General features: G+C 36.8%; 3 protein-coding genes across 4 annotated transcripts; 1 reads left to right on the forward strand and 2 right to left on the reverse strand.

Annotated features, from left to right (window-relative positions):
- Positions 1–498: 498 nt before the first annotated feature.
- Positions 499–1,811, forward strand: chrac1 (chromatin accessibility complex subunit 1). The gene is made up of 3 exons (XM_039681163.2): positions 499–696; positions 914–1,040; positions 1,128–1,811. Exons 1-3 carry the CDS (start codon positions 559–561, stop codon positions 1,205–1,207), a joined length of 345 nt encoding a protein of 114 aa, XP_039537097.1. The 5' UTR covers positions 499–558; the 3' UTR covers positions 1,208–1,811.
- Positions 1,812–1,934: 123 nt separating this feature from the next.
- Positions 1,935–8,723, reverse strand: LOC120485391 (uncharacterized). The gene is made up of 3 exons (XM_039681162.2): positions 8,496–8,723; positions 3,354–3,883; positions 1,935–2,296 (listed from the first exon to the last, which is right to left on the reverse strand). Exons 2-3 carry the CDS (start codon positions 3,860–3,862, stop codon positions 2,155–2,157), a joined length of 651 nt encoding a protein of 216 aa, XP_039537096.2. The 5' UTR covers positions 3,863–3,883; positions 8,496–8,723; the 3' UTR covers positions 1,935–2,154.
- A 608-nt stretch (positions 8,724–9,331) lies between these two features.
- Positions 9,332–25,940, reverse strand: ago2 (argonaute RISC catalytic component 2). Of its 2 annotated transcripts, XM_089123144.1 has the most exons (21): positions 25,664–25,940; positions 23,987–24,025; positions 23,408–23,440; positions 22,622–22,802; positions 22,415–22,535; positions 22,045–22,226; positions 21,820–21,956; positions 21,602–21,736; positions 21,436–21,523; positions 21,166–21,313; positions 20,955–21,074; positions 20,751–20,873; positions 20,519–20,652; positions 20,131–20,315; positions 19,883–20,042; positions 18,979–19,069; positions 18,602–18,796; positions 18,377–18,511; positions 18,010–18,111; positions 17,597–17,796; positions 9,332–16,735 (listed from the first exon to the last, which is right to left on the reverse strand). In XM_089123144.1, the coding sequence occupies exons 1-21, from the start codon at positions 25,686–25,688 to the stop codon at positions 16,627–16,629; spliced, it is 2,643 nt and encodes an 880-aa protein (XP_088979270.1). In that variant the 5' UTR covers positions 25,689–25,940; the 3' UTR covers positions 9,332–16,626. The 2 variants fall into 2 exon arrangements, with proteins under 2 accessions (XP_088979270.1, XP_088979272.1); XM_089123146.1 differs by lacking the exon at positions 23,408–23,440 and having other exon boundaries at positions 25,664–25,826.
- Between the last annotated feature and the right edge of the window lie 1,201 nt (positions 25,941–27,141).

The following is a 27,141-nucleotide window of genomic DNA, read 5'->3' on the forward strand; positions in this document are numbered from 1 at the left end:
AGAAAAAAACTTCCTAATTACAGAAAGCATTGAAATACTTGTATTTAAATACTTTTATACAGTTTAAATAATTAAAAAAAGTTAATAAATTATGTTACGTTACATTTAAAATGTTTTTAAAAATAACAATATGACGTTATATTTGCCATTTTAATTCGTCACATCAACAGTATTTTTTTTATTATTATTTTAATAAATTGACGATCTTAGCTGCATTATAATTATTACGGAAGAAAAAAATGTGTGGGGAGTCAAAGAGCTAGAAAACCAATATTTTAGATAATTTGACACAGGACTTTTACTAATAAATGAAAGGTATACACGATAAAAACATACGGTCACTTTACATATCTAATACATACATACATACATTAAAAAAAACAACTGCTTACACTTATTTTTCCTCTTCTGACAAAATTCTCAAAGGACTACAAACGATTCGCCTTAAAACTACAGTTTCCATGTAAACGTCGTCATCAAGGGACGTCTCTTTGAAAGCCTGTAGAGTGATTTACTTCCGTTAAGCTAGAACCACAGCCGCTGCTAAAAGATATAAACATGGAGGAGAAAGTTGAGCAAGCTACAAACAGTAAAAATATATCTCTGCCTATTTCGAGGGTGCGATTAATCATGAAAAGTTCTCCCGATGTGTCCTGTATTAACCAGGACGCTCTTTTCTTGACAACTAAAGCAACGGTAATTTGGTGTGTTATTAATCAATGGTCAGATGGCAGGTTAACTGCCTTATTCAGCTGCAAATCTGTTTTGTTTTTAGTCGCTATGAACATTTTTGACACCAGTTAACTTTTAGTTTAAATTCATATCTCTCGTATTAGCGAACGACTCTTGTATCATTGACTGATGTTTATATCACTGTCTGTGAGTGTGACACATCTTCATACTTTCCTCATAGGAGCTTTTTGTCCAGCACTTGGCTCTGTCTTCATATAAAAACGGTTCTGGTAAAGAGACAAACACACTGTCATACAGTGATCTGGCCAGGGCCGCAGAAGAGTCTGAAACATTTCAGTTTTTAACTGGTGAGTCCTGGTCATCTGTAATGATGACAATCACAATTCAAACCACATGAAGTGGTGTGTAAACAGTTTTGTCTCTTCTATTTGTAGACATCCTTCCTAAGAAAATCTTGGCCAGAGATTATCTGAAGTCACTGGAAGAAATGGACAAAGATGATGACAACCTGTAGTGATGAATAGCAAGTCAGAGGAAATCACTGTGAACTGGTTCTGACCATTTCCTTACTAGAACAGTGGATAAAGTCATAGGACGTCGTCTTACAAATAAGGAGATTTCACCCAAAGATTTGTTGTTTTAGAGAGGTAACATACATGTTTTACTTACTGTAGTCTGTATGGTTTAGCACCCACTTACACTATGCTGTTTAAAATGTTCAGATTCACCACTGTGAGCACAGGAAACCAGTATATGTGCTGCTGTATCATGCATTGGTGGTGTTTTATTACTACTTGACACCATGATTTGTATATTTTTTTTTTTATTCAGCTGCAACAATTCAAACATCTATACAGCCCATTCCATTCATTGTGAAATTAGACTTTGCTTATGGATGCGTCTTATAAATAAAATTATATTTCTCAGGGTTTAGAGAGGTATTTTAGAGGTATATTTGATGCCCTTTAACATTTTAACCACTTCTGCGCTGAAGGTAAAAATACATTTGATTCATACTTGAGTCTGGACTGCAGCTGAAGATTTATCTAGTGCTCTGTATAGTTTTTATATGCCTGAACAGTTTGATTTTGTATTTGAATAAATGCATTTGCTGATTATGTGTTTATCCTATTTTTTTTAATATGCAATCAGACATGCAAAATCAAATGAACCGTTGTGTAAGTGGCATTTTTCTTCATCACAGGGTATTAGACAAATTTGTAAGGTACAAGTCTTTAGTCTGGGGGTATAAATAGATTTTATTACTAGTACCTACTTAGTAACTCACTTAATAGAGTTGAAGAACGAGGGGGGAAAGAGAAGTACAGGATGCTGTTAGCATGCAGTATATGGTCATATATGTTTTTTTTTTTGTTTGTGTGATTAAATGTGGTAATAAAACATGCATTATTAATTTTTTCACATATCCGTTTAACATGGGCTTGTGTTGCTCAAATGAAATCACTGGGGTAGTAGTTTGGCCAGTCGAAGTTGCATAGTGTTCAAAGACCTCTCCAGATTGGCAAGGTGTTTCTCCAGAAGTGCTGCTACTTGCTCCTTGTTTGCAATGGAGTCTTTCGTGATTTCAATTTGCTCCTTCATACTATGGGAGAGAGAGAAAACAACCTGTCTTGACATTATGTAATCATATAGCGTCTTTCCACTATCTCCAACATAGAGTACAACAATCAGGTTCTTTTTAACAGTGGAATTCTTGTTGCAAAACTACATTACCCATAATTCTGCAAAGTAATCTCCCCAAATCAAAAAAATTGCAACTGGTGTAATCGAGTCGATCTCCCTACGCTCTCAAACTACTTAAAGGAGTAGTTCACTTAAAAAAAAAAAAAACTTTTGCTGATAATTTACTCACCCCCATGTCATCCAAGATGTCCATGTCTTTCTTTCTTCAGTTGAAAAGAAATTAAGGTTTTTGATGAAAACATTCCAGGATTTTCTCCATATAATGTACTTTACTGGTAACCAAACGGTTCAAGGTCCAAAAGACAGTTTCAGTGCAAACTGTTCAAAGGGCTTTAAACGATTCCAGACGATGAATAAGGGTCTTATCAAAAGAAACCATCGCTCATTTAAAAAAAAAAAAAGTTTAAGTTTTATAAGCTCAAATGCTCGCCTTGCTCTGTTCTGTGATGTGCGGCTTATCAAGCGAATAAGTGACTCTCCTGAACGAATGAACTGAAAATGAATTAATCTTTTTTCGTGTCATTTGGTTCATTTTGATGAACAAGTTCGAACAGGAGAGTCACGACCGTGCATCACAGAACAAAGCAAGCCGAGCATTTGAGCTTATAAAACTTAAACTTTGTTATTTATTTATTAAATGAGCGATCGTTTCGCTTGATAAGACCCTTATTCATCGTCTGGAATCATTTTAAGCCTTTTGAACAGTTTGCACTGAAACTGTCTTTAGGACCTTGTACCATTTGGTTACCAGTAAAGTCCATTATATGGAGAAAATCCTGGAATGTTTTCATCAAAAACCGTAATTTCTTTTCGACTGAAGAAAGAAAGACATGGACATCTTGGATGACATGGGGGTGAGTAAATTATCAGCAAATGTCCATTTTTATAGTGACCTACTCCTTTAATGTTTTTTTCAACCTCACGAATTACAATGAAAACGTTCAAAACTCAATTACCTTGAGAAGGTATAATGCTCTTTCTCTTCCTTCCTCTTTTCATCCAATTCCATGAACACCTTCTGCATTGTATCGGCAGTCTGAGTCACGACAAGATGGTCAGCCTGGACGCCCTGCACATCGTCCCTGGCCTGTTGATCATAAGATGTCCCCCCTTCCTCGACACCACTGGATGTGGATACAGCCTGCAGTGCCGCCCTGTTCTGCAGCACAAGGATGCGTGACTTCTCAAACTCCTCTGGTCCCGCTATATCATCCCAGCACACAGGGGAGGACGGAGGCAGCCAGAAGCGCTGAGTGCAGTTGGCCGGTCGGCCGGGCGTCTCTCTGAGAAAAGGACTATCTGCTGGAAAGCTGTTTAGGAGCTCGTGTAATCCAGAACCCCAGTCCCAGTCCCGGTCCGAGCCGTCCAGCTCGAGTTCGGTCACTACGCTGCCCACTGAGTACAGCAGGAAAAGGCACCGGGACACACACGTCCATCTCATTCTATCCTGGAGCAACGGCAGCATACTGGTGCTATTGACCAGACACTAAGCAGCAGTAAAAGAAAGCGATTTTTGTTAACTGCCCTTAAAGGGATAGTTCACCCAAAAATGAAAATTAGCCCATGATTTACTCACCCTCAAGTCATCCTACATGTATATGACATTATTCTTCAGACGAATACAATCAGAGTTGGATTAAAAATGTCCTGGCTCTTCCAAGCTTTATAGTGGTAGGATATTTTACTGCAGATGACGAAAGAGTAACCCTTGACCTTTATGAACGCGGAAGCGAAACACCAGTCACGAATTAGAGATTTTTTAAAAAGAAATGTCGGAGAAGCTGAAGTTTGTTGTCCAGCCCTGTTTGTTTGAACCGCGAGAGAGTCAAAGCTTACACTACCCCTTGGAGTGTACTCCTATGTCATACATCGTCGTTACTCTTATGGTGTAAGTTGACTTGCGTAGGACGTCTGCCGAAAGCTAGTTATTTTAGTCGATAAAGTTTAAAGGGGTCATGAACTGACTTATTAAATTTTATTATATTGTTGTCTGAGGTCAACTTATGACATTCGCTTGGTTTTTTCATTCAAAAACATCAAAATGAATAAGTAATAGGCTATTTTCTACCCTAGTTTTGAGCCTAGCTCAAAAACGCTCGATTTTTATAGGTGTTTCACATTGAAGACTTGGATGTAAACGCCCACTGCTGTGAGTGGATAACAGTTTTGCATATTATAATGAGTTTCAACTCACTCGTCAGTGCCGTGGGGGAAATTGTTTTGAAAACGCCCAATGTTGTAAAATGGCAACCGGAATGATTCGCCCATACATGTTCGACCCAGAGTCCGTGTGTTGCATCATTCCTGTCAGATCCAATTTAGACGGCACAGCACCGTTCTTTACTCTTGATCGGTCTGAAAATCCAGTCTTGTTTACAAAATAATCCTCAGTGAAATGAAGCAAACAGACGGACAATGTTTTACCATATCGGCTGGAACGTCATTAAAAATAAAGTTTAACCATTCAGTCCTATTGGAATCCAGAGGAAGCTTATTCAGCAACTGTCTTCTTCCACAACCAGGTGCTACACAATATTTTGTATTGCTCGGTAGCTCGATCTGGTTTGTCATCACGAGGTAGTCCTATGTTATTTAGCTATGTGTGAATCGGTGGGCGGGGCTTAACCGGCCGTGTTTTACCCTCTTTGACGTCATAGTTCCCCACACAAACGAGTCGTTTGCTGAGCCTGGTGTTAATTTAGCTTTTATTAGACTAATAAGGACGTTTTGAGTTCTGAAACTTGCAGGATAATCTTTTAATATGATGACCTCTAAGATGTCAAAAGCTCAAGGAAAATTTGATTTCTCAGTTCATCACCCCTTTAAAATATGGATATTTTTCTTACAAAAACGCATTGCTTCGCTTCAGAAGGACTTTATTAAAGGAGTAGTTCACTTTTAAAAAAACCTTTGCTGATAATTTACTCACCCCCATGTCATCCAAGATATCCATGTCATTCTTTTTTCATGTAATTCTTTTTTCAGTCGAAAAGAAATTAAGGTTTTTGGTGAAAACATTCCAGGATTTTTCTCCATATAATGGACTTCAATGGTAACCAAAGTTTCAAGGTCCAAAAGACAGTTTCGGTGCAAACTGCAAACTGTTCAAAGGGCTTTAAACGATGTCAGACAATGAATAAGGGTCTTATCAAGCGAATAGATTGCTCATTTAAAAAAATTAAAATAAAGTTTAAGTTTTTTAATCTCAAATGGTCACCTTGCTCTGTTCTGTGATGCGCGTTCCTGTTCAAACTCGTTTATCAAAATGAATGAATCTTTTCCCGAGTCAACTCGTTTATTTCGTTCTTTAAATTAACCAAATGACACGAAAAAAAGATTCGTTCATTTTGATAAACGAGTTTGAACAGGAGAGTCACGAACGCGCATCACAGAACAGAGCAAGGAAAACTTTTGAGCTTATAAAACTTAAACTTTGTTTTTTTTTTTTTTTTAAATGAGCGATCGTTTCGCTTGATAAGACCCTTATTCATCGTCTGGAATCGTTCAAAGCCCTTTGATCAGTTTACACTGAAACTGTCTTTTGGACCTTGAACCGTTTGGTTCCCATTATATGGAGAAAAATCCTGGAATGTTTTCATCAAAAACCTTCATTTCTTTTCGACTGAAGAAAGAATGACGTGGACATCTTGGATGACATGGGGGTGAGTAAATTATCAGCAACAGTTTTTTTTTTTTTAAAGTGAACTACTCCTTAGTTTAACCCCTATAGGTTATCATGGATGGATGCACTTTGATGGAAAAAATACACAGCCATTCCCTGCCATTATAAAGATTGCAAAAGCCAGGATATTGTTTAATATAACTCGGATTGTATTAGTCTTAAAGAAGAATGTCATATACACCTAGGATGACTTGAGGATGAGTAAATCATGAGCTAATTTTCATTTTTTTGGTGAATCCAATTTTTGTGTATCCCTTTAACTGTACCAATGTGAGCTTAGTGTATCAAACCCATATTCCTGACTTTCTAAGCACATAATGAATACACAGTTGTAATTAAATTATTCAACTCCCATTGCAAATCAGATTTATTGGCTGTTTGCAATGAAAAAAAATCAAACAGAAGTAGGGCTGGGCAACGATTAATTTCGATTAATCGCATCCAAAATAAAAGTTTTTGTTTAATATACGTGTGTGTAGTGTGTATGATTATTTTGAATATATAAATACACACACACACATGCATGTACATATTTAAGAAATATTTGCATTTATATACTTTATATATATTTATACAATTAATATTATGTATAAATATAAGTATTTGATTTATTAAGAACACATTTTTAAATATATACATGTATGTGTGTGTATTTATATATACAAAATAATTATACACACTACGCACACATATATTATGCAAACACAAACTTTCATTTTGGATGCGATTAATCGTTGCCCAGCCCTAGACAAAAGTAATTGAGGCAATCACCAAAGCTTGGTTGAAGTAGTAGTCCTGGAAGATTCTACAGCCATCACAGTCACATGACTTGAACCCCATTGAAAATCTCATGGGATTTGAAGCCGGCAACTGCAGCACACAAACCCAAGAATATTACTTGAACTAGAGGACATTTCTCATGAAGAATGGACTGATTTCTGAGAAACGGTGCCAGAAGCTGGTGTCTGGTTCTGCATCTCATTGGCAGCACGTCATAACAGCAAAAGGGTGTTCTTCTAAGTACTAAAAATGCTTGCTATGAAGGGGTTGAATAATTTTGACACTGCAGAAGTCATTGAAAGTCGCTTTTTCAGTTCAATTTGGGGGAACCACTTGAAACATTTATTGTGTTGAGGCAATTTCATTTACTTTTGATTTGTTCATTGCAAACAGCTGAATGTCTGTGTATTTTGCCAATAAACCCGATTTGATTTGCAATGGGGGTTGAATAATGATAGTAACTGTTTAAGATCTTAATACAATGCTAACAATGAAAGGACTTTGACTAAAATAAATCAACAAAGTTCTATTTTGGGGTAACACTACATCCTAGGAATAACATTTTAATTTCAATATTTTATATGGCATGGTGCATATGTGAAGGCTGAACATTTATGGAAAAAAATAATAATTTCACAGATCAAAAACTATTAAATTGGTTAGTGCGCGAAAGTGGGGCTTTAGCAAAATGCCCCTAAAAAGTCTCACAATTATTTAAATGCAGGCTATTTAACTTAAAGTAAAAAAATAAAATAAATAAAAATAAAGATCTAGTTGCTTTTATTTTTCATTTATTGCATTTTTTTAATACGTTATTAAAGTAACTTTAAGCCAAGTTTTAAATTAATAACTGTATTATTCTTTGCAGTTTTGCTGACATCAACAAAATACTGTAGGCTATTAAGTTGCAGTGGCACCAAGATACAGATGCAAAAAGGTTGAGGCTATTATGAAGTGGACGTCCCCAATCTATTCTTTTGGATATTACATATTCTTTTCGATACACACTGTAGAAACGTAATGCAAGAAAATGTTAACTTTTTGTGTTTAAGGTTTAATGATAATTGCAGCCACCCAAAAGGGCACTTATTTTACAGAATCGCAAAATAATGATAGTTTTTAATACATTTCCTCAACACTCCTTGTTGGTCAGACAAAGAGGTCGAAGTATTACCATTAGGCTACGCTGCGATGGTCTTCAATCATGTTAAAACAAATTTTTGATTCACACTTTTCGAGGGAATCAGACCATAGCTGCCAGCTGGGATATTAAGTAAAACCCAAATAACTTACCAATACATTCATCATTTTTTTTGTTCTGTTTACTCTAGGAAGAGACGTAGACTTCAAGTATTATTGTAGCAATATTGTAGCGGACTCAATTCTAAGATAAAGCTAGTTTATGAATAAATATTTCACCGATTTTGTCGCAAAATTAACATACGTAGACACGTTTATGAAACGTAGAAATGCCATCGTGCATTTCACGTTACTGTTTTAAGGAAAATACCATTAAAAACGCGTTTTTACTCTAACTTCTATTCAAAAACGTTTGTTTGCAACCAGGAGTTAAAGCAAAAGCATTTTTTGACAACGTGAAATGTTAAAAACATATTTAATATAAACGTAACGTTACCTCAGAGACTGTTGTAGATCAGCAGGAAGAAAAAGAGCTCGCGTGCGTCTCATAAATGAGCTATTGGAAAATCTGACTCGCTCTTCACAGCTGAGCTGCTCAAAACTCATTTAGTAACTACGAACTTTTATTTTTACAAACACAATATTAAACGAAAACCATAAGCGTTAATATACAAAGCGACAGAGTGAAATGTTAACAGTAAGCTAAACGTCTTAAAGATTTTCTTCTTGAGGTGATCAGCTGAAAGAGTGGCCGTGTCTCAATAGCTAGTGTGCTTCCTATCTAGACAGCATTTTTGGACATCATTTGCAAGCTTCTATAACACTTATGTAGGTATTCACTTGGTTTTGAAACACGGCCATTGTAAACTTTAAGGACTTCCCTGTCTGTGAACATGTTTTTTTTTCCTTTTCATGTTTATACTAGAAAGTTTAAAGTTGACTCTCAGACACTCATAAACGCCATGACTAATTTTTAACAGATATACAAGGATTGTCATTAAAAAAACTAAACTTTAAGCTAAACTAAACTGTACAATATATATTTTTATTATTTTTGGTGTGTTATCCGAGAAGAAAAAGAAAGCACCAACTTGGCCTCAGGCAACATTGTTTTTTGGGTTAGCAAGAATCCACACAATCTGCGTTCACTTACAGATGGTTGTTTGGCGATCTAGAAAAACATAAGCAGAGGGACTTTTTTTAAGTCCAACATTATCTCAGCAAACAGGAATGGGAAAAAAACCTGGCAGCAGCGAGATTCAGACATCAGCAGAGGCTAGGCATGTCCAAAAACATAAAATATGGCATATATAAAACATTAAGACACATCGGTCAGAGGAAATTAAGTTTATTAAATGATGCAATACACAGTCAAGCGAAAGTGAGCTATATTAAATGATACGTTTTCACATTATGTTTTAGCAGGGTTTACAGCATATCTCAGTTTGTAATCTTGCTATTTAAAAAAAAAAAAAAGCTCACACTTTACATTATCAAGAAACAACAACAAGGAGCTTAGCAGTGAACGCAAACACATGAATCAGAAATTAAAGACTTCGCCATGACAGGAATGACAGCAAATTTAATTTGGCATGTTACAAAGGAGCAAACACAAGGTTAAATGAAAGAAATTGCTGATGTGAGAGGGAGGTTTGACACCACACGGCAGTGCAAGAAAGCCTTCGAATGGAAACTTTGGTCGCTCGGCTCTTCCATGACAAACATCGACAAAAAAAAAATATATATATTCAACTAGAGTGTCCCAGAAATAATTGTTTGTAATATACTGAGAACTCAAATCTAAAAAAAATTAAAATAAAATAAAAACAAATGATGATTGTCAATTAACAGAGCTATTTGGGGGTGGGAGAGGAAGAAAAAAGGACACTACTACATTCTCAGGAGGTAGTTTTAATAGCAAAAACATATGGCCTGATCTGAAGTGATTTGCATGTTGTAATAGTGCATATTTTAAGGCCAGGAATTCTTCACTATGATCCATCCATAAATGCAGTTCTACGGCTACATTAAGACACAGGTGAGGGGATTGGGGACGAGAGGCAATAGCAGATACAGCCCTTAAATGGCAATACCGAGTCAATTGTAACTTTTGACTGCAAGACATCACCATACAATAGTCATGATCCACTGAGCTAGAGGCTTGGTGATATTGTATCACGTCAGAATTGCATTCGATGTGCATTACTGGTAATCTATTAAACAGCGGCTCTGGTAAATCACATAATTCTGAAGGTGCTTGCACAGCTTGCGGGCATCAAACCTCCCTATAGGGGAAACTGTTGGAAAAATGAGGTTCACAAAAGAACAATAAATGAAGTTTATGCAGCATTTATCAGGCTTATGAGGTACTTCACATCTATACACTTTTTCAGAAAGACCAACAAGTCATATGGTTCCTTAGAATTCCTATTGTAGCAGAAAATACCTCGTCTTAAATAGTCTGTGTGCCCAATTACAACAGGGCATCCTTTAAAACTGCTTAGAAAGTGCAAAATACAAATACTGATTCTATGCAGCATTCACTCAAGGTTGCATGATAAAATGTACAAATTATTCAATGTGGAGCCGAGTGTCAAATTAAAAGGATAGTCCCCCGATCAGGGGCGGGAGAGATTTTGAAAAGGCACACATACACGAGAAAACACACTGGACGTTTTTTTTTTTTTTTAAGCTCGCCAAAGAAAAACAAGAAACTTGATTGATTTCCATACAACCTTTTGTACCTTAATATTTATCCCTCAAGAAACTCAAATGCCAGTGTATTTAGGATGCTAAACATCCTTAATCAGAGTTTGAGAGACAACTGAATTCCCTTCATAAAATATAGCAGGGTAAATGCGCATCATCTACAACGAACGGCACCCCAAAGTCTTACACGTAAATGCTTAAATACAAATAGCTTATCGCAGACTCGTTGGGGTACTTTCATCAAACGGATCAGGATTTAATGTGTTATTGCAATACTGGATATAAATCAAGCTGTAGAATCAAGTATAACCCTAGCACTCCAAAGACGATGGTTAAATTGCCGTTTGACACAGGTTGACAAGCTGCTTCCATAGGAGAATCCTGTCAGCTTCCCCCAAACATACATTAAACACAAAGCAGTGGTCATTGGACGCTTCTTGTCAAGTATGTTATCCATAATATGGCACAATGCTAGTGATGGACATGGGGATGACACCGCCACATATCAGATCAACTCAACTCAGTCGATATCCATAAAGACCAAACCAAGCACCATGATTTGGCAACAATCTTGGCCTGAACTCTCTTCCTAGCTATTTGTTCCAGCACCATTTCAGTCAAAATGTAAAGTGGAAAATGATTTTAATGAAGTCCTCTAAAAGCTGATGAGTATTTATGACTACATTTTAAAAAAGGGAAACTTTCAGATCATATTTATTTTGGTCCCCTGCGAATTTGTTACATGCTGAAACATCCCTCATGTTGATCCACCATTACAAATTTTAAAAAGTCGCCTAAAAAAAAAAACTAAACACTTGATACACAGTATAGGCTTGTGTTGTTTGGTCACAATTGTTCTTTGTCATGAGCACATATACATATAAGGGATATTTTAATGTTAGCACCTGATACTATTGAGGTAGTTTTTCAAAGTTGGTTTAAAAAGCCATGAAGCTCTCAATTATTCCAATAAATCAGTCTCAAGACCCTATTTTAATTATTATACATGCATGCTCATGTTTGAATAAATAACATTAGCATGTAATGAACTAATGGAAGTGTGCTCTTTTTAACAGAATACTTATTATCCCTCACAACAAGCTTACATTTTGGTCATTTTAGACTAGGGAGGAAGAAATCCAAAAAAGTCTGAAACGTCACGCCCCAATAAATCATCAAGCTGAATGGCAACTGACCTGTAATGAATCTGAGTTGAGGTTTAGTTTGTGCACACAATGAATTGAGGCTCAGCAAGCATCACTGTCATGATTACGGGACCACCACAGAGTGTTTGCTGGTAAAGCAAAAGGGCTTTAAAACAAGTGAATTTGGCTTATTGGGTGGATATACGAACATAGGTATTGTGGTATATCTCAAAAACCCTTTGGATGAAACTTTAGTTGGAAATTCTGGCAAACATACAAGCAATACATGGCAAAAAACATGAAACACCTAAAAATTGCCCTATGTACACAGTTTACAGTACAGCACCACACCACACGTCAGCGATACATGGTGGATCTTTGTGCCGGTGTGTATTCTGAATCAACTGCCCAAATGTTGCCACTCCATATCTGTTAATCTAGTACATCACAACCATGAACGGTGAGAGGAGTTCAAAATACGCATGAATCAAAGCCAAACGATTCAATGCTGCTTTAAATGTGCATGCATTAAACAAACTGCAGCAAACAGATGAAAGTAATGTGGGTGTTATTTACCAGTATGCAGGTGTATGAAGTACATTCAAACTGTTTATGGTTTTAGCAGATCATAAGGTAGCATCTTTGAAACTTGCCACCTTAGGAATTTGAAAAGCAATGAGAACAGTAACAAAACTACTACGGTGTGTAAAGAGAGGCTTACATTTCTGCTTAAAAACACTATAGTGCAAAGTTCTAATGCAAATACATTAGCAATATATCTCTATAGGTTAAAAGACCACCTCTGATCATCAAGCTGGGGGGCACAATTCGTTTGATAGGACTTTTTTTTTGTCTGACATGAATAAAATTCAAATCTGAAAGTTGTTGGGGCACAAACTAATAATCAAAGCTAAACTGACTAGTTTTAGTAAAGCGAAGAGGCATGTGGACACTAACCCCACACAGAGCTGGAAAGACACTTTGCAATCGCCAAAGCAATATACAAGCTTCACTAAAGCAGGAAGAGTCAATACTCTAGAAATCATGACACATCCATTAAATGTTATCGTCAAAACATTGGTAGATAATTCAAAGCTTCCAGGGAAATTGAGGCACCATTTCAATTTTTAATTGATGTGCCTCTTAAAATCTGAAACGGAGATGCTGCAGCATAGATTAACGCGATGGTCTCTACAAAACCAGCATCGTACTTCATTCATCCTTGGCCTCTATTACATTTGCATTCACAACATTTGAACAGAATTATTTTTATCGAACCTCTGCATCAGATTCCTTATGGCATCATTAAAAAACATCAGTTGATAGTATAGTGAAGTGGAAAAAATAATTGTGGTGTGCTTGACAGATTTTACAAAGAAAAATAAACAAAAAAATAAAAACAAAACAACCCCATTTATAAAAACAGAGGCTGCTCAGAATGGAAATGTGTTTTTGCATAGTGTAAGAACCCAAGACCTTCTCACGTCTGTTAACTATAAATCGATTAGTGCCAATGTGAAACAAGGCCAAGACTAGTCTAAAAATGATGGTTCTTCTCTCTAACCTTACAAATCTGTTCACCAGCATGCAAATTAGGAACACCTCTTCTGATATAGTGCAAAAACATCTCATATTTCATATTTGAGAAATTGCATATGTTGTAGACCTTTGACTAAGGTGCTGATTTTGAACAGGTTAAAATACTAAACTCAGTAACTTCTGCAAACATCTAACTAAAGCAGGTCATGAGGACGAAAATAATGGTTTCAGTTGTCCAGAGAAAATCTAAGTAGTTTGAGAAATGATCTCATATATTTCTAATGCTAAATGATAAATACTATTATTAAAAAAACCTAAAGTTGTAAAAGAAAAACACAAAAAAGCTAAGTGACGCATATCCAAATGAGTACATGGATAAAGCGACAATGCGCTTCAATTGAAAAAGGACTGGAAACTGGAATTCACACTACATAGTTATGAACATTTTTATAGCTTATGCCACACATTTAAAGCATTAAGCCATTTATTCACTGAAAGCATATATAAATATTCTTTTGGATTCATGTCTGACTTATGAAACATCAAATGTATGACATCTGAAACTTGCAGCACTCAACTCTAGCTTTGAAAACATAGCTTAACTACCATAACAAAACAATAGCAATGCTAAATAATCTAGGCTAAATGGCAGCAGGTATGGCCTCTGAACAAATACGAAAAGATTTTCGGTGACATCTACCACTTTCACTTTCAGAGGGACGAAAAGACAACGTTCCCCACTCGTGCAATTATGAGGAAATGACCAGTGCGGTAATGTTACCATAACACAAGTAACAGGTAACAAGAGGTAGGACATCTAGTCATTTCCACACAACTGCACCCAGAGAGCGTACTCATGACCCAGATAAACACTGGAACTAGGGGTCTGTGTCCATTGCTCTTCAAAGTGCATCTACTTTCACGAGTTGAGACCAGCGCCAAACAATATCATGACTCTAATCAAGTATTTGAAGATAAATTAAAATGCCCCTTATACACAGTCTGTTGGGTTTAGAAAATGGCAAAAGGTTTCAGGGTCAAAATGTCAGATTTCACCAGATCGAAAACCAAACATACCCATTAAGCTCTCCGACCAGTCTATGGTTCTTGTTTAAAAGTTGGAGTTAAACAAGATCTATATATATATATATTAAAAAATGGTAGTCTCAAGAATAAACTCTAGCACCTACAATTATAATGTCCTATTGTGCTTCAGTTATGGTAGGACATTAACTACAAGTACATATGTAATCTTGTTCGGCTAACAGGAATAATTGAGAGCCATACAAAGAACATCCAATTGTTGATAATAAAAATAGAGTATTTTGTAAGCTAATACTGCTACAGTGGGTACAGGGTTTGCACTATTTACACGACTAAAAGTACCCAGCATGAAAACGACTACATTACAAATGTTCTAAATTCACATACATAAACATACCACTAAAATCTCTTGGTTAAGAATGCATAGTTAGAAAAAGATGGTTAAAAATTCCCAAGAATTTCAAGTTAAAATTGAAACATTATTTTGGGGAAGTGATCTTACAGTTAATTAACTAACAAGACTCACTAGATCAATCACTACACACATCATGATATGCTTTAGAAGGCATAAGACTGTTTACACAAAAACAGTTTACCAACACATACACAATGTATTGCGCTTTAATTTGAACGAAGTCTGGATCAATTCGCACTAAATAAATGTTCCTTTTCAGTTAAACAATAAAAAGCTAATGACCACACGCCAACCCTGTGATTCTACAAAAGGTAAAAAAAAAAGATTCACACAGTTTACATCTAAAAAGAAAAAGTTTTAAAAAGGGATTGGAAATATTCTCATGGAAATGGTTATAAGCCAGAGGGAAAAAAAAGAAGAAAAAAAACTAAGGTGCATTCGAAATTTGTATGAACTTTTCACTGACCTCGTGTCTCTATGAACAATGCAATTGATATCTGTATTAATTTTTAAAAGTTTCGATTGCCTATAAAGTCAGCTGGAGTGCGACGACAGCGTTTAAACCTAGTACAGTCAAACTTCACCGTTGGAAACGGCACAGAGAACCAAGCAAACTCCAGATTCCCCAATATTCAGCACAAAACTACCTCATGTTTCGTTGCGGGGAATATTTTTGACAACGTCAAATGAAAATGTCAGAATAGGTGCTTAAAGTAAAATGCGATTTTTGATGTGAACGAAATTTAACTCATACACCCACCCACCGAAACGTTAGGTTGTTACAATCACATCTGACAAATCAGAGAAATGCTCATGGCAGCAAAATTTAAAGTACGTACAAGATCATCTCAATCTAAATGCTTGGAGTCCTAAAACATTAGTACTTTACAGGTGAATTATCAATATTACAAAGATATTTCTGCACCGAGAACCCTGTCACAGGTAAACGGAGGGCGTCACTGATGAGAACCAGCCTCAAATGAGTGGCAGAGTGCCAGAAAACTGATTGTCAGAACAATTTCTACATTCTCACTTCCTTTCTTGATTCTGCACTCACTGTGTTCAAATTTTCTGACACAAGTACATGATAGCACTCCATTAATCATGCCATTGGCGGACACGGACAGGTACAGTAGGTTGACTGAGCCCTGGACTAAACAATAAATGACACCATGATAAAAAAAAAAATAAAAAAAAATCATATTAGCACAACAAATAAATGAAACAAAACAGGATAAGTACTTTTGTCCTGAAGTCCTCTTCTGGTCAGTGCACTTGCTCTTGCTGATAAATAATTTAGCTGTGGAAACTGCATCCCCACAACCCCTTAACCTGATCCGTGTTATCCTAAACTAACCCGAATTCATTGGTTTGATGAGTTTGTAAAAACTACTGTTCAACAGTCTCCATCACCAGCCTTGGCAATAGTATTAAATCAAGCCCATCCGGATGCAAATGTAACTTTCAGTGTAAAAATAATCTGAATTTTTGGATTGACTATGTAAACATGTTAACCTCAAATCTGACATGCACAACAGATACACAATCATGCCCACCAAACTAAAGGAAAAAAAAGAGATAAATTAATAAGTTACAGTTTTAAAAACCATGGATATTTAGGATGTTCGGTAATTGACTACATGGGCAATGGGAAACCTAACAGCATGACGATTATTGTTTTTTCCCCCATTTGAAGGTTCTCATGAGGCAAACACAAACACACACACGCACACACCGTGCTGTTTTCAGGATGTGGGGCTTGTTTCTGGCTATGTTCAGGCGAAGTACATGGTGCGCAGTGTGTCCTGGTGGATCTGAACAGCTTTGGCCAGGGCTTGCTGATCTCTGCCGTTACTCTGACCTGATGTGTGACTGCCTTCAGCACTGCCAAGAAACAGATACCACACACATAAAATCAGACCTAGTGGAAATGCATAATAAATGCAATAATCACACAGAGTTGGAAGCATTATTAAGAATTACTCAAGCATACAGTATGAAGCAGAGATTTTCTTTTTAAAGTACACCAAACAAGGCCATCATCGCAAACGGGCAAATCTCCAGAGTACCTCGTCTCTCTATACAAGTCATTACTATTGGTCGGTTTTACGTCTCTCTATGGGTTTACAAAATATTTAAACAATGAAAAGCATTAAAAAGAGCGTGCTTTACCAAACTTCATTGGTTCCTCAAACCTCATAACTCAACCCGCCTATCGTGAATGCAGCGCCAAACACATTTTGGACCGTCTCTGCTTGTTTGCAATTCAAGGGTAAATAAAGAACTGTTTGTTCGAATAAGTACTGTATTTTCTTTAATTCCGAACCCCTGTGTGTTCTTTATATATTATATAAAGTCTAATTTTTTACAGATTTGAGGAGCAGGGAAGTGTCTAGCATTTGTCCTCGAGTCATAGCCAATACTTCATCTTTTATAACATGAGATTTTGGCAAATTGACAGAAAAAAGATAAATAAATAGGCACACATAGCTACAATAAACTTAGAACCTGTGAGTTGAGGCTCCTAGGCTTTGGAATGACCTTTCTCTGTTAATTTTAAAAAGTGCTTTTTCCACTACCTGAAAAGTAGCTGTTTTAGACATACAAGGTTTCCACTGACAGCGATGCTATATAGCCTGCTCAACATGTTATCAGTTAAATAAAACAACAGCTTAGACAATGTGGTTTGACCAAAAAAAAAGTAGTTATTACATTGCAATGAATTGCCATTCAGACATTCAGTACCTGTCATGTTCTTTGTCAACCAAGTGGTAACGGGCACGGAATGCCACCAGGTGGGCGTAATAGGCTGGTGCAGGAATGGAGACAGAGCGGGTGCAGCGCACGTAGGTGTGGCACAGCTGGTATGTGAGGACCTGCAGCTCATCAGAGGTGAAATGGTTGTCATCCCACAGCACGTGATAGTGAGACGGCCTGCTGGTTCCCTGTGGAGATTCAGCAATTAAAAACTCACACACACTCTAAGACAAATATAATATTATTCACCAACACTAAAGCAAATTAACCTCTACTTTTTAAAGTACCTGATAACTAGGAATAAAGCATTCAAATGCAAACAAATTCTATAAAAAGTCTATGAATTTGAGGATTCTTGGTCGACCTCTAATTGATATTCCATTTAAAATATTCAATGGTACCTGAATTCCGGCATGACTGCAAAGATAAAAGTCAAACTCAGATGGGTGAGTAATTTTGGTGTCAACTGTGGTGCCAGCAGGGATGTTGCCACTCTTTCCGACCTTGAATACAAAACAGTCAATTTGAAAGGCAAATTTAAAAAAAGACATTAAACAATAAAAAAGTAAAAAAAAAATAAAAATAAAAAAGGTTTCTGCTGTTTTACAAACAATTTGTTCAGGACATTGAAACTAACGCTTTACCATTTACTTCGCAAGATGTTTGCAATAACCACATTTATAAATACTTTTGTATATTTTCAATGAAAGGAGTACACTTAAAAGCACAGCTTGCAATCATACAAATTGTGCCTGTGCAATGACCGACCCGTTCATTCCTGTCCATGCAGAAGAGCCTGGTGTGGTGTCTCTTCTGCACTACTACAAAGGTGATTCCTGGTTGATAATCTTTCTCCAGCTTGATGCAGGCCTCCCGGATAGCCAGCAGTTCATGCTGTAGAACCTGCATGGTCAAAATAGGATGACGAAGATTCAATTAAATGTTTCAGCACACTTATCAAGTGTTGGCAGAAGATGCAGGTCTGCAGCTTACTTGGTTGAACTGGCCCTCCGAGATGCCATCTCTGTAGTAGATTATGCGTGTTGGTTTGAAGCGTGTGGATTTGTAGAACTGGATGAGCAGCTCTCTCACCATGGTGGCCAGATCCTGAATGATGTCCTGACGGTGCTGTTGCACCCGAACCGTGGCACAGTATCGACTTGGGTGGGCATCCATACTGCCAACAACCTAAATGCCACCAAAAAAAAATATGTTAAAAGCCTTTTTAAGAGACCTTTGAGGCAATATGATCTGGCTTAAAATTGTGCACCAGAACTCGATACGGGTCACACTTGTGGTATTAGTGCTACTTGGCACTCTGCAATGAGCATAATCAGTCATGTTAAGGCTGTCAGGTTTCTCAGTCTTACAGCAGCAATTGAGGGTTTCTTGCCATCTCCAGCTGGTGGATGAGTTACATCTGCACCCAGAAAGATGACTGGTTGCTGAAACACCAAGGGCCTAAAGATGAAAAAAAAGATGTGCAGGATAGTTTAGTGATAAAAGGATTTTCTTCCCAAGGGAAAATTAATCCAAAAATGTTCATTCCGAACCCAAAAGAACATTTTACAAATAAGATATTTTTAATGAAACCTGAGTGGTTTCTGTCCCTCCATTGAAAAGACAGGAAACCAAACGGTCATGAAGAGGTCATAAAATGAATCATCAGAGGAACAATCACTTTATGTGATCCAAAAAAGTCATTAAATTTTTGTCAAACAAATCCATATGAATCAAAAGGTTTAATCAAAGTCTTGTGAAGAGATATAATCATTTTATATGATGCACAATTTAATTTGGTCATGCCTCTTTGGTTCTCATACATCACACACACACACCTGTTTGAGCTTCCATGTTTACCAAATGTGATGTGCTCTACGTATATGCATGTCGATCACTGCTTAGATTTAAATAAAAGCCTAAATGAAATCTGTTCATCATATAAAGTGATCCTCATACCTCTTCACAAGACTTTGATTAAACCACTTCATTCATATGGATTCGTTTTACAACACTAATGACTTTTGTGTTGGAAGGACAGAAACCACTCAGATTTCATTAAAAATATTTAATTTATTTCCCAAAAAGATTAACCAAATTTTACGGGGTTGGAACAATTTGAGACTGAGAAAATAATTTTCATTTTTGGGTGATCTATTCCTTTAAGTCTCATGGGAAAGCAGCCCAGGACATAACAGACAGTCAGACAAAGACTCAGAAAAGTGCCTTAAGCTTATTCTACATGTCAAAGGCTTTTGGAGCAACTGCCCTCACCTGCCCTGTGGAAGAAGAATGTTGTTGACTCCACCCAGTTTGACATTAATCTTGAGGCAAAGGTTGGAAAGGGTCTGAGGTGTGGTCTTCTGTACATTCTTCACCTGGACACACTGGGTGGCCATGCCAAGAACAGTGTCTCCAACACGTTTCACCTCAGCTATGAGAATTACAGTGTTTAGAGGGATACAACCTAAAAAAAAAACTCTGCAAACATAAACACTGAAGAAACAGAGGAGTTAAATTACCATAAACGGGGGTCTTCCCGGGTAGGATAACCACCACCAACTGTAAGCCTTGGTAAGTGTACTTGAGGTGTTTGAACATGGGCTCCACACTGTCTGCTCCCTGGGCATACTTGCAAAAACACGGCTGGCCCTGAATGGGCATCCCAGCATCACGTGAGATTTTACGAAGCTGGTCAGTGAACGCCCTAGAGAAAACAAGCGAAGGATTTGACTAGGCAGAGGGTCTCAATCTTTTTCACTCCACTGTCAGAGATGATATTTAAAGGGACCCCAAGATACTTCTGCTATGACAAAACTGCTCATTTTCAAACGAAGCCCTCTGGTTGAGAACCACTGATGTATTGATTAGAATTCAATCAAATACAAATTCCAGTCAAAGCTGACTTACTTAAGGAGGAGTTCTGTACACTGCCTCTGTGGGGCAAAGCAGGCAATAGCCCACACTTTGATCTCAATCCCTGTGTGGAACTGCTTGTTCCTCATGTCCCACACACCCTGGACTGGGGTCGCTATTGCTTTGTTCTGAAACAGCCAGAGATGCATGACCAAATTAGACAGGGATTTAACCAAAAGGTCAGCGGCATAATTTTCAAGTTCAGTTGACCAGAACAGGTTCCTACCCTTCCACCATAAAGAATCGAAGGTGCCTGAAGGACCCGACCATTGACCTCAGTCATCTCGTCTCTTACCATGACTCCAAACTCACGCACATAAGGATCAGTGTTGAAGTTGGCACTTCTCATCTGTCACAAACAAATGAAATATCTCATGAGATGTGAATGAGATTTAAGTGACTGCAAAAGATCAGTTTTCTGATCACATACCAGTTTGCTAATCTCATCCTGACGGTCAGGCGCAGACCTGGCTGTGGCACGTATCATAGTGGAGGTCTGATTGTCTGTCAGTTTCTTTATGCATCTCTGTCCGGCTACTATGTTACAGACCTGGATTAAAAAAAAAAGGAAAATGACATTCAGAGAAAGGCATCAGGAGAGAAGGGGGAAAACATAAGTGTAAGATGTGGTCTTGACCAACCTCCAGTGGAAGGTAGGTATGTTTCTGCTCCTGACCAACTTGTAAACATGGGAGATGTGGGTATCGCAGCACCAATTTGTACTTATCCTTGAAGTACTGCGCGACAGTGCATTCAATGGTCTGGCCATTCTCTTGCTGCAAGGGGAACCTTGAGAGAAGCAAAATACATTTTAAAAAGCATCGACCTTTAACAGCATCATCTCGATGAGGAATACAAATTTAACGGCATTCATACAGAAAGAGCTAAAACTATTTAATGAAAGATCTTACGTTTGATGGCTTGCTGGTCTCCTAGTCACATTGCACACCCTGTACTTCCTCTTCATCTGTCCACAGTGAGTTATTTCAACCTTCAGACCTGTAATGCAAATTCAAAGTTCAGATTATAACAAAAATAAATTCCATAAAACATCTGTCAATCACTGTGATAAATTACCTTTGATCTCCTTGGTAAACTTCACTCTCTGGGAATCTGTTAAGGGCTTCTGTTGCTCTTCGATGCTTTTAAAATCCAAAACCTCACACATGAACTCAATCACAGGTTGAGCTTTGTAAAATGCAGTGGCGGACACTAAAAAACACATTTTACATAAATATTAGCAGTGCAAAAACGTTTAAAAAAAAATCCAACTACTGCTGTCAGTTCACACGCACCATCAATGTTGAGCATCATTTTCCAGAGGGATGGTCGAACAGACTGATGGAAGCCAAACCAAACTTCTCTTCCTCCGCCGAGGGGGTTGGAGCAGCCCTCAGACGGAGTAAAGAACGAACGTCCGACTGGGGTGTACCTGTAGACAATAACACGTGTTAAAACAGCAGTGTGCATGTGCAGAAGGACTAAGCATGAGGATATATATGGAACACATAGCCAGTAACCTCATAGAGGGCAAATGTCTCATGACAACGTCCAGAGCCTGAATGGTCTCAAAGGGGATGTTCGGTAGCCGCCCAGACAGTGCTTCATGTAGAGCTTGCAGACTCACACATGACACCCACTTTATAGCTACTTTAAAGCTCCTGTCTTTTCCCTCCCCTGGAATTGTGACCTCCAGCTCCACCTAAAAGAGCAGTTTGGGACATCAGTATGCTGTGACACTCCATAAGATATCAAAAGACCTCAATGTTGCATTTTGAGAAGGTTCAGAGTAAGAGCATAACATTTCAACATTAGGGTTAAAATTGTGCATTAAGGAATCTGAAGGAATCGGGTCTTTCGGTTCAGTACACAAACTTTAATAGTACATACTTTGTCTCTTCCAATGGGTAAAGGCATGGCAGTGTAGAGATTCTTCCTTCCATCATACACAGGCTTTCGATCTCCAAAGATCTGCGTCTTAAAGTGCTGGACCATGTGCTCAACAATTTCACTGCAAAATCAACAAAACAAGTACATACAAATGTCCTGCCAAACAAACAATCCGTTCAAATTTAAAGTTTCAGTTGAAGATGTTACCGGTTAACTCTCCGTGGGCATTTCTCAGGCTTGATGTCTATGTCATAATGGTACACCTCCAACTTGGGTATTTCCATTTCAAAGAAGTTGGCCTGAAGCTTGATTGTCCTACCCATTGTGCCAAAGTCTGGCCGTTGAGGTGGTTTGAAGACATACTCTGGTGGTGGAGGAGACACAGGAGCTGCGGGACACGTACAAAAACAGGTTTTCTCAATGTATTTAAAAGGGAACAAAAAAAATTAGGGAATCATTTTACAAACACAAGACTTTTGAATGACCAAAACACACACAAACCAGCAACAAATAATGAAAAACACATTTACTCTATTTAGAAAAAAAAAAAAACCCTGCATCTAGCTTCTTCACAACGTACAGATTAAACAAACATTCAGTTTCCGTGAGTTTATTTATTTAGTTATTTTTACCAGGTCAATTATTTCAAGCTAGTAATGTCCATTTAAAGTTCAGTGAGCAAATTTATCCCATTAATAAGTCCCACACAAACATTTAGGTAAGACTATTAGAGCTCTGCTGCCATATAAACTCAAGCACCCCACCTTATATAACTGGCCAACATTAGTTTGAAATGCAAGTCACTTGCTATTAACTTCTTGTTTGTTTAACTGTATTGAAAAGCAATTTCATAGTCGCTCTGTTGTACTGAATATCAGCACAGTCCCTCCTGTGGTCTCGTGGCGAATTACAGCCGTGCTGATGTTCAGTACAACTGCACTTTTGCCGATGGGATAGTTCACCCAAAAATTATAACGGTCATCATTTACTCACCTTCATGTTGTTCCAAACCCGTAAGACTTTTATCTTCGAAACACAAATGAAGATATTTTAATGAAATCCGAGAGATTTCTGTCTCTCTATTGACAGCTACACAACTACCACTTTGACGCTCAAAAAGTTCATAAAGAGATCGTAAAACCAATCCATATGAATTGAGCGGTTTAGTTCAAATTTTCTGAAGAGACACGATCGCTTAATATGATAAGCTAAAATTAAATTTGTTTATCATTTAAAGCGACCAAGCTCTTCAGAAAATTTGGACTAAACCGCTCAATTCTTATATAGATTAGTTTTACGATCTGCTTTTTTCCCCATCATATTTTTGGGTGAATAACAATTTAAGTAATAAACCTGATTCAGAACATTAGTAAATAACCCAATCAGAAACTGGAAAAGGAAAAATACTAAGCAGTGGTCACAATTTAGAGAATTAGTGTGTTAAAACGAAGCTCTTAACAGTACATTAAGTTTCAAAACCATCATTCCTTTGCTTTAAACACTTCAAGACAACTTGGTAAACAGTACTGAAAATATAAGCTAGGCTTGGCCAGCTTAGTCTGGGCTGCTTACCAGAAACATCTGACCCCGAGGACTGACACATCTCAGCAGCTATAAAAGACATAATAACAGGTTTATTTCAAACAAACCTCTACATTGGTGATCATGTGCAGAAACATATATAAAAGTAAAACCATGAAAATGCTGCCATTTTACTAGCAGCGCAGTGCACACAGGTTTTATGTGCAAGCCAAGGTCAAGTAGCAAATACCACATTACAATTTGAATACAAGATCAAAATAAATCAGCTGGTTCTAGCTAATAATACCCATCAGATTTAGTTGATTACACAGTCTAGCTTAGAATAAAATTGGGTCACGCTGTGTTTGTTGATTTGGGGGGAAAAAAAACAGGTCAAGTTAATGCAACCATGTTAAACATGTGAAATTCAAAAAAAAAAAAAAAAAAATGATGCAAAAGAAAGAAGGTTGTGGGTATCTGAAGTCTTTGGCTGACAGATTCCCTGAAGTGTCTTATCAACCCTAAAAACACAACACGCTAGGAAGATACTAGGACCGTGAACCCATCCCACTGGGCAACAGGCCTTTTACCTTCTTATCACAAACACCACACAAGAAAGTCAAAAACCTGCCAAACACACACACACATATGTACAAGGACATCTTTTCAACGGCTACCACCATATGTCTAAAACTGACAATAAAACAAACTTGTCACTACATGGAACCTAAGCGATCCCATTCGCAATATATTTCTTCAGCATTTATTAATAAAAAATCAACCGTTTACGTAACTACAGTGGAATAACAAACTCAACCACTGATTCATTGACTACATTAGCACTATAAATATACCATATTTTCAATTTAACATTAATAAAAACAATTAAATGCAGTAAAAGTAATGTTCATTGTTAGTTTAACTAATGCAACTATTGTTGACTTATTGAAGCGTTACCAACTGAGTTTGACCATTTATGACAAAAAGTTCTGTAATTTGAATGCCTCTTTCTTAAAATGTGTGAAAAGCATTTAAGTTCAACAATTTTATTAAGAAAAGTGATAAATATAGATTAAACAATAAAACAACCATTTCTAAACTCTAATGACATTTACTCTAATCTCTAATTTACATTCATAATTTAAGTTAACAGTTAAACTTTAAGTTACCTGAACATATCAACTGTTCAAATAAATAACAAAACGTTACAACTATACCTGAAACATTTGGACGCGTAATAATTAACGTTGATTGTGTATGTAATGTTATTGACTAAAACTTTAGTTAGGAACTTTCATCTAACGTGATCTTCATAACTGGAGAAAGTCAAACTGGTGCCAGACAACCAGCGTTCAATTCACTTACTACAATTAGCCTAAACCCTAAAAACTAATTTTATATCTCCAAACCCAAAATAGTTCCAACGTACGTCATATTACCGTTTAAGATTGACGTACATAACAATTTAACCAACTGCTGTAGATTCAAAAGCCAGCAGGTCAACAAGCTTAGCTAGCAGGCTAACAATAACAATGGGCCTACAAAACAAACACCTCGACAGAGATGAAAAACAACACTTCATTACTATAAGCTAAAACATAATTTGAACATCGACGTCATGTACAACCGAACGCCACTAAATTACATATTTTATTATTATCAAAACACCACACTTATTCCAGCTAGCATCTCCTCGCTAGCACGCTCGCTAATCATAATAATACTCACCACCAGCTGCTCCAATGGGATACATTTTCTAACCCTTTCTGCACCAAAATTCAATCGCAGGCCGTCACTTTTTGCTCTTCTGTTGCCAAGTAACACATGCGGTAACTGGAAATGTGATTTTTATTTTAAAACAGCATCGATATATCATATAGAGGAGAAAACTGAGATTAATGAGCGCGCTGAGTTAGTGGAGCACGAGAGCTCTGAGTGGCCCCATCCCATCCCCCCATCACAGCACGAGCGCCTATTTACCCGACACTCACTCGCTCGCACATACACTCTCACTGCTACAAACTAGGCTCATGGAATTTGAACGCTTTACGTTTTATTCAGTCGTTTTTTATTTATTTACCAAGAGTAGTAACAAAGCATTCATTAAATTTAATTTCACAAAGTCCAAATAATACTGGCGCTCATGTTACGTCATTTCCGGGTTTGTTAAGAGATTATTTTAAAAATGATTAGCTGATAATGATTTATGAATGTAAAAAAGTTTTGGTTCTATTTATTATATTTAAAAAATGTTTTAAAAATCATTTTTTAAAAATTATATTTGGTTTGTAAATGTTTTGTAGATTAGATTGGAAATTGAGTTTTGTTGTTGTTGTTGAAAGTATAGTCTCTTAATCTCACAAAGGCTGCATTTATTTGATCAAAAACGCAGTAGGCCTAAAAACAGTAATAATGTAAAATATTAGGCCTATTACAATCTTAAATTAACCAGTTTCTGTTGTAATATATTACATGATCATTTAGAAATCATTCTAAGATAGCCTAATCAATTTTTTATTTTTTGGGAATCATAATACATTGCCATTCAAAGGTTTGGATAAGTAAGATATTAAAAGAAGAAAGTAACACTCATATTTAGCAAAGGCACATTAAATGGGTCAAAACAGACAAAAGACATATGAATTTAAATATTACAAAAAAGTTATATTTATATTTACAATTATAATGAAGCACTTTTATTCAGCAAAGAATTCTGGTATAAATCACAGCTCCCACAAAAATATTAAGCACTGCAGCACAACTGTCTATTAAATGAGCATATTAGGATTTCTGAAAGATCATGTGACACTGAAGAGAAGATAGCCTACTGGAGTAATGATGATAAAAATTCAGCTCTGCATTACAGGAATAAATATAATTTTAATATAGCATCACAACAGAAAACAGTTAATTTAAAATGTTATAATATTTCACAGCATTTTTATTCACATAAACAATAAACATTCATCAACTCACACAGATGTGGTAAGCTCAAGAATGTTCACTTGACGTGTGAGCACCAATGAGGTTCATTCTGCTTATTATCATTCATCATCTGCTTATGTCCTTTATGTTCGTTGATAAATGCTGATGTGAAGAAAAGCCTTAAATCTGTTCATCATATAAAGAGATGGAGTCTCTTCAGAAAATTGTGACTGAATGTTCAATTCAAATGGATTAGTTTTACGATCTCTTTATGAACTTTT

This window comes from Pimephales promelas, chromosome 18 (genome assembly GCF_988280905.1).
Source record: "Pimephales promelas chromosome 18, fPimPro1.hap1.1, whole genome shotgun sequence".
Taxonomy (NCBI): domain Eukaryota; kingdom Metazoa; phylum Chordata; class Actinopteri; order Cypriniformes; family Leuciscidae; genus Pimephales; species Pimephales promelas.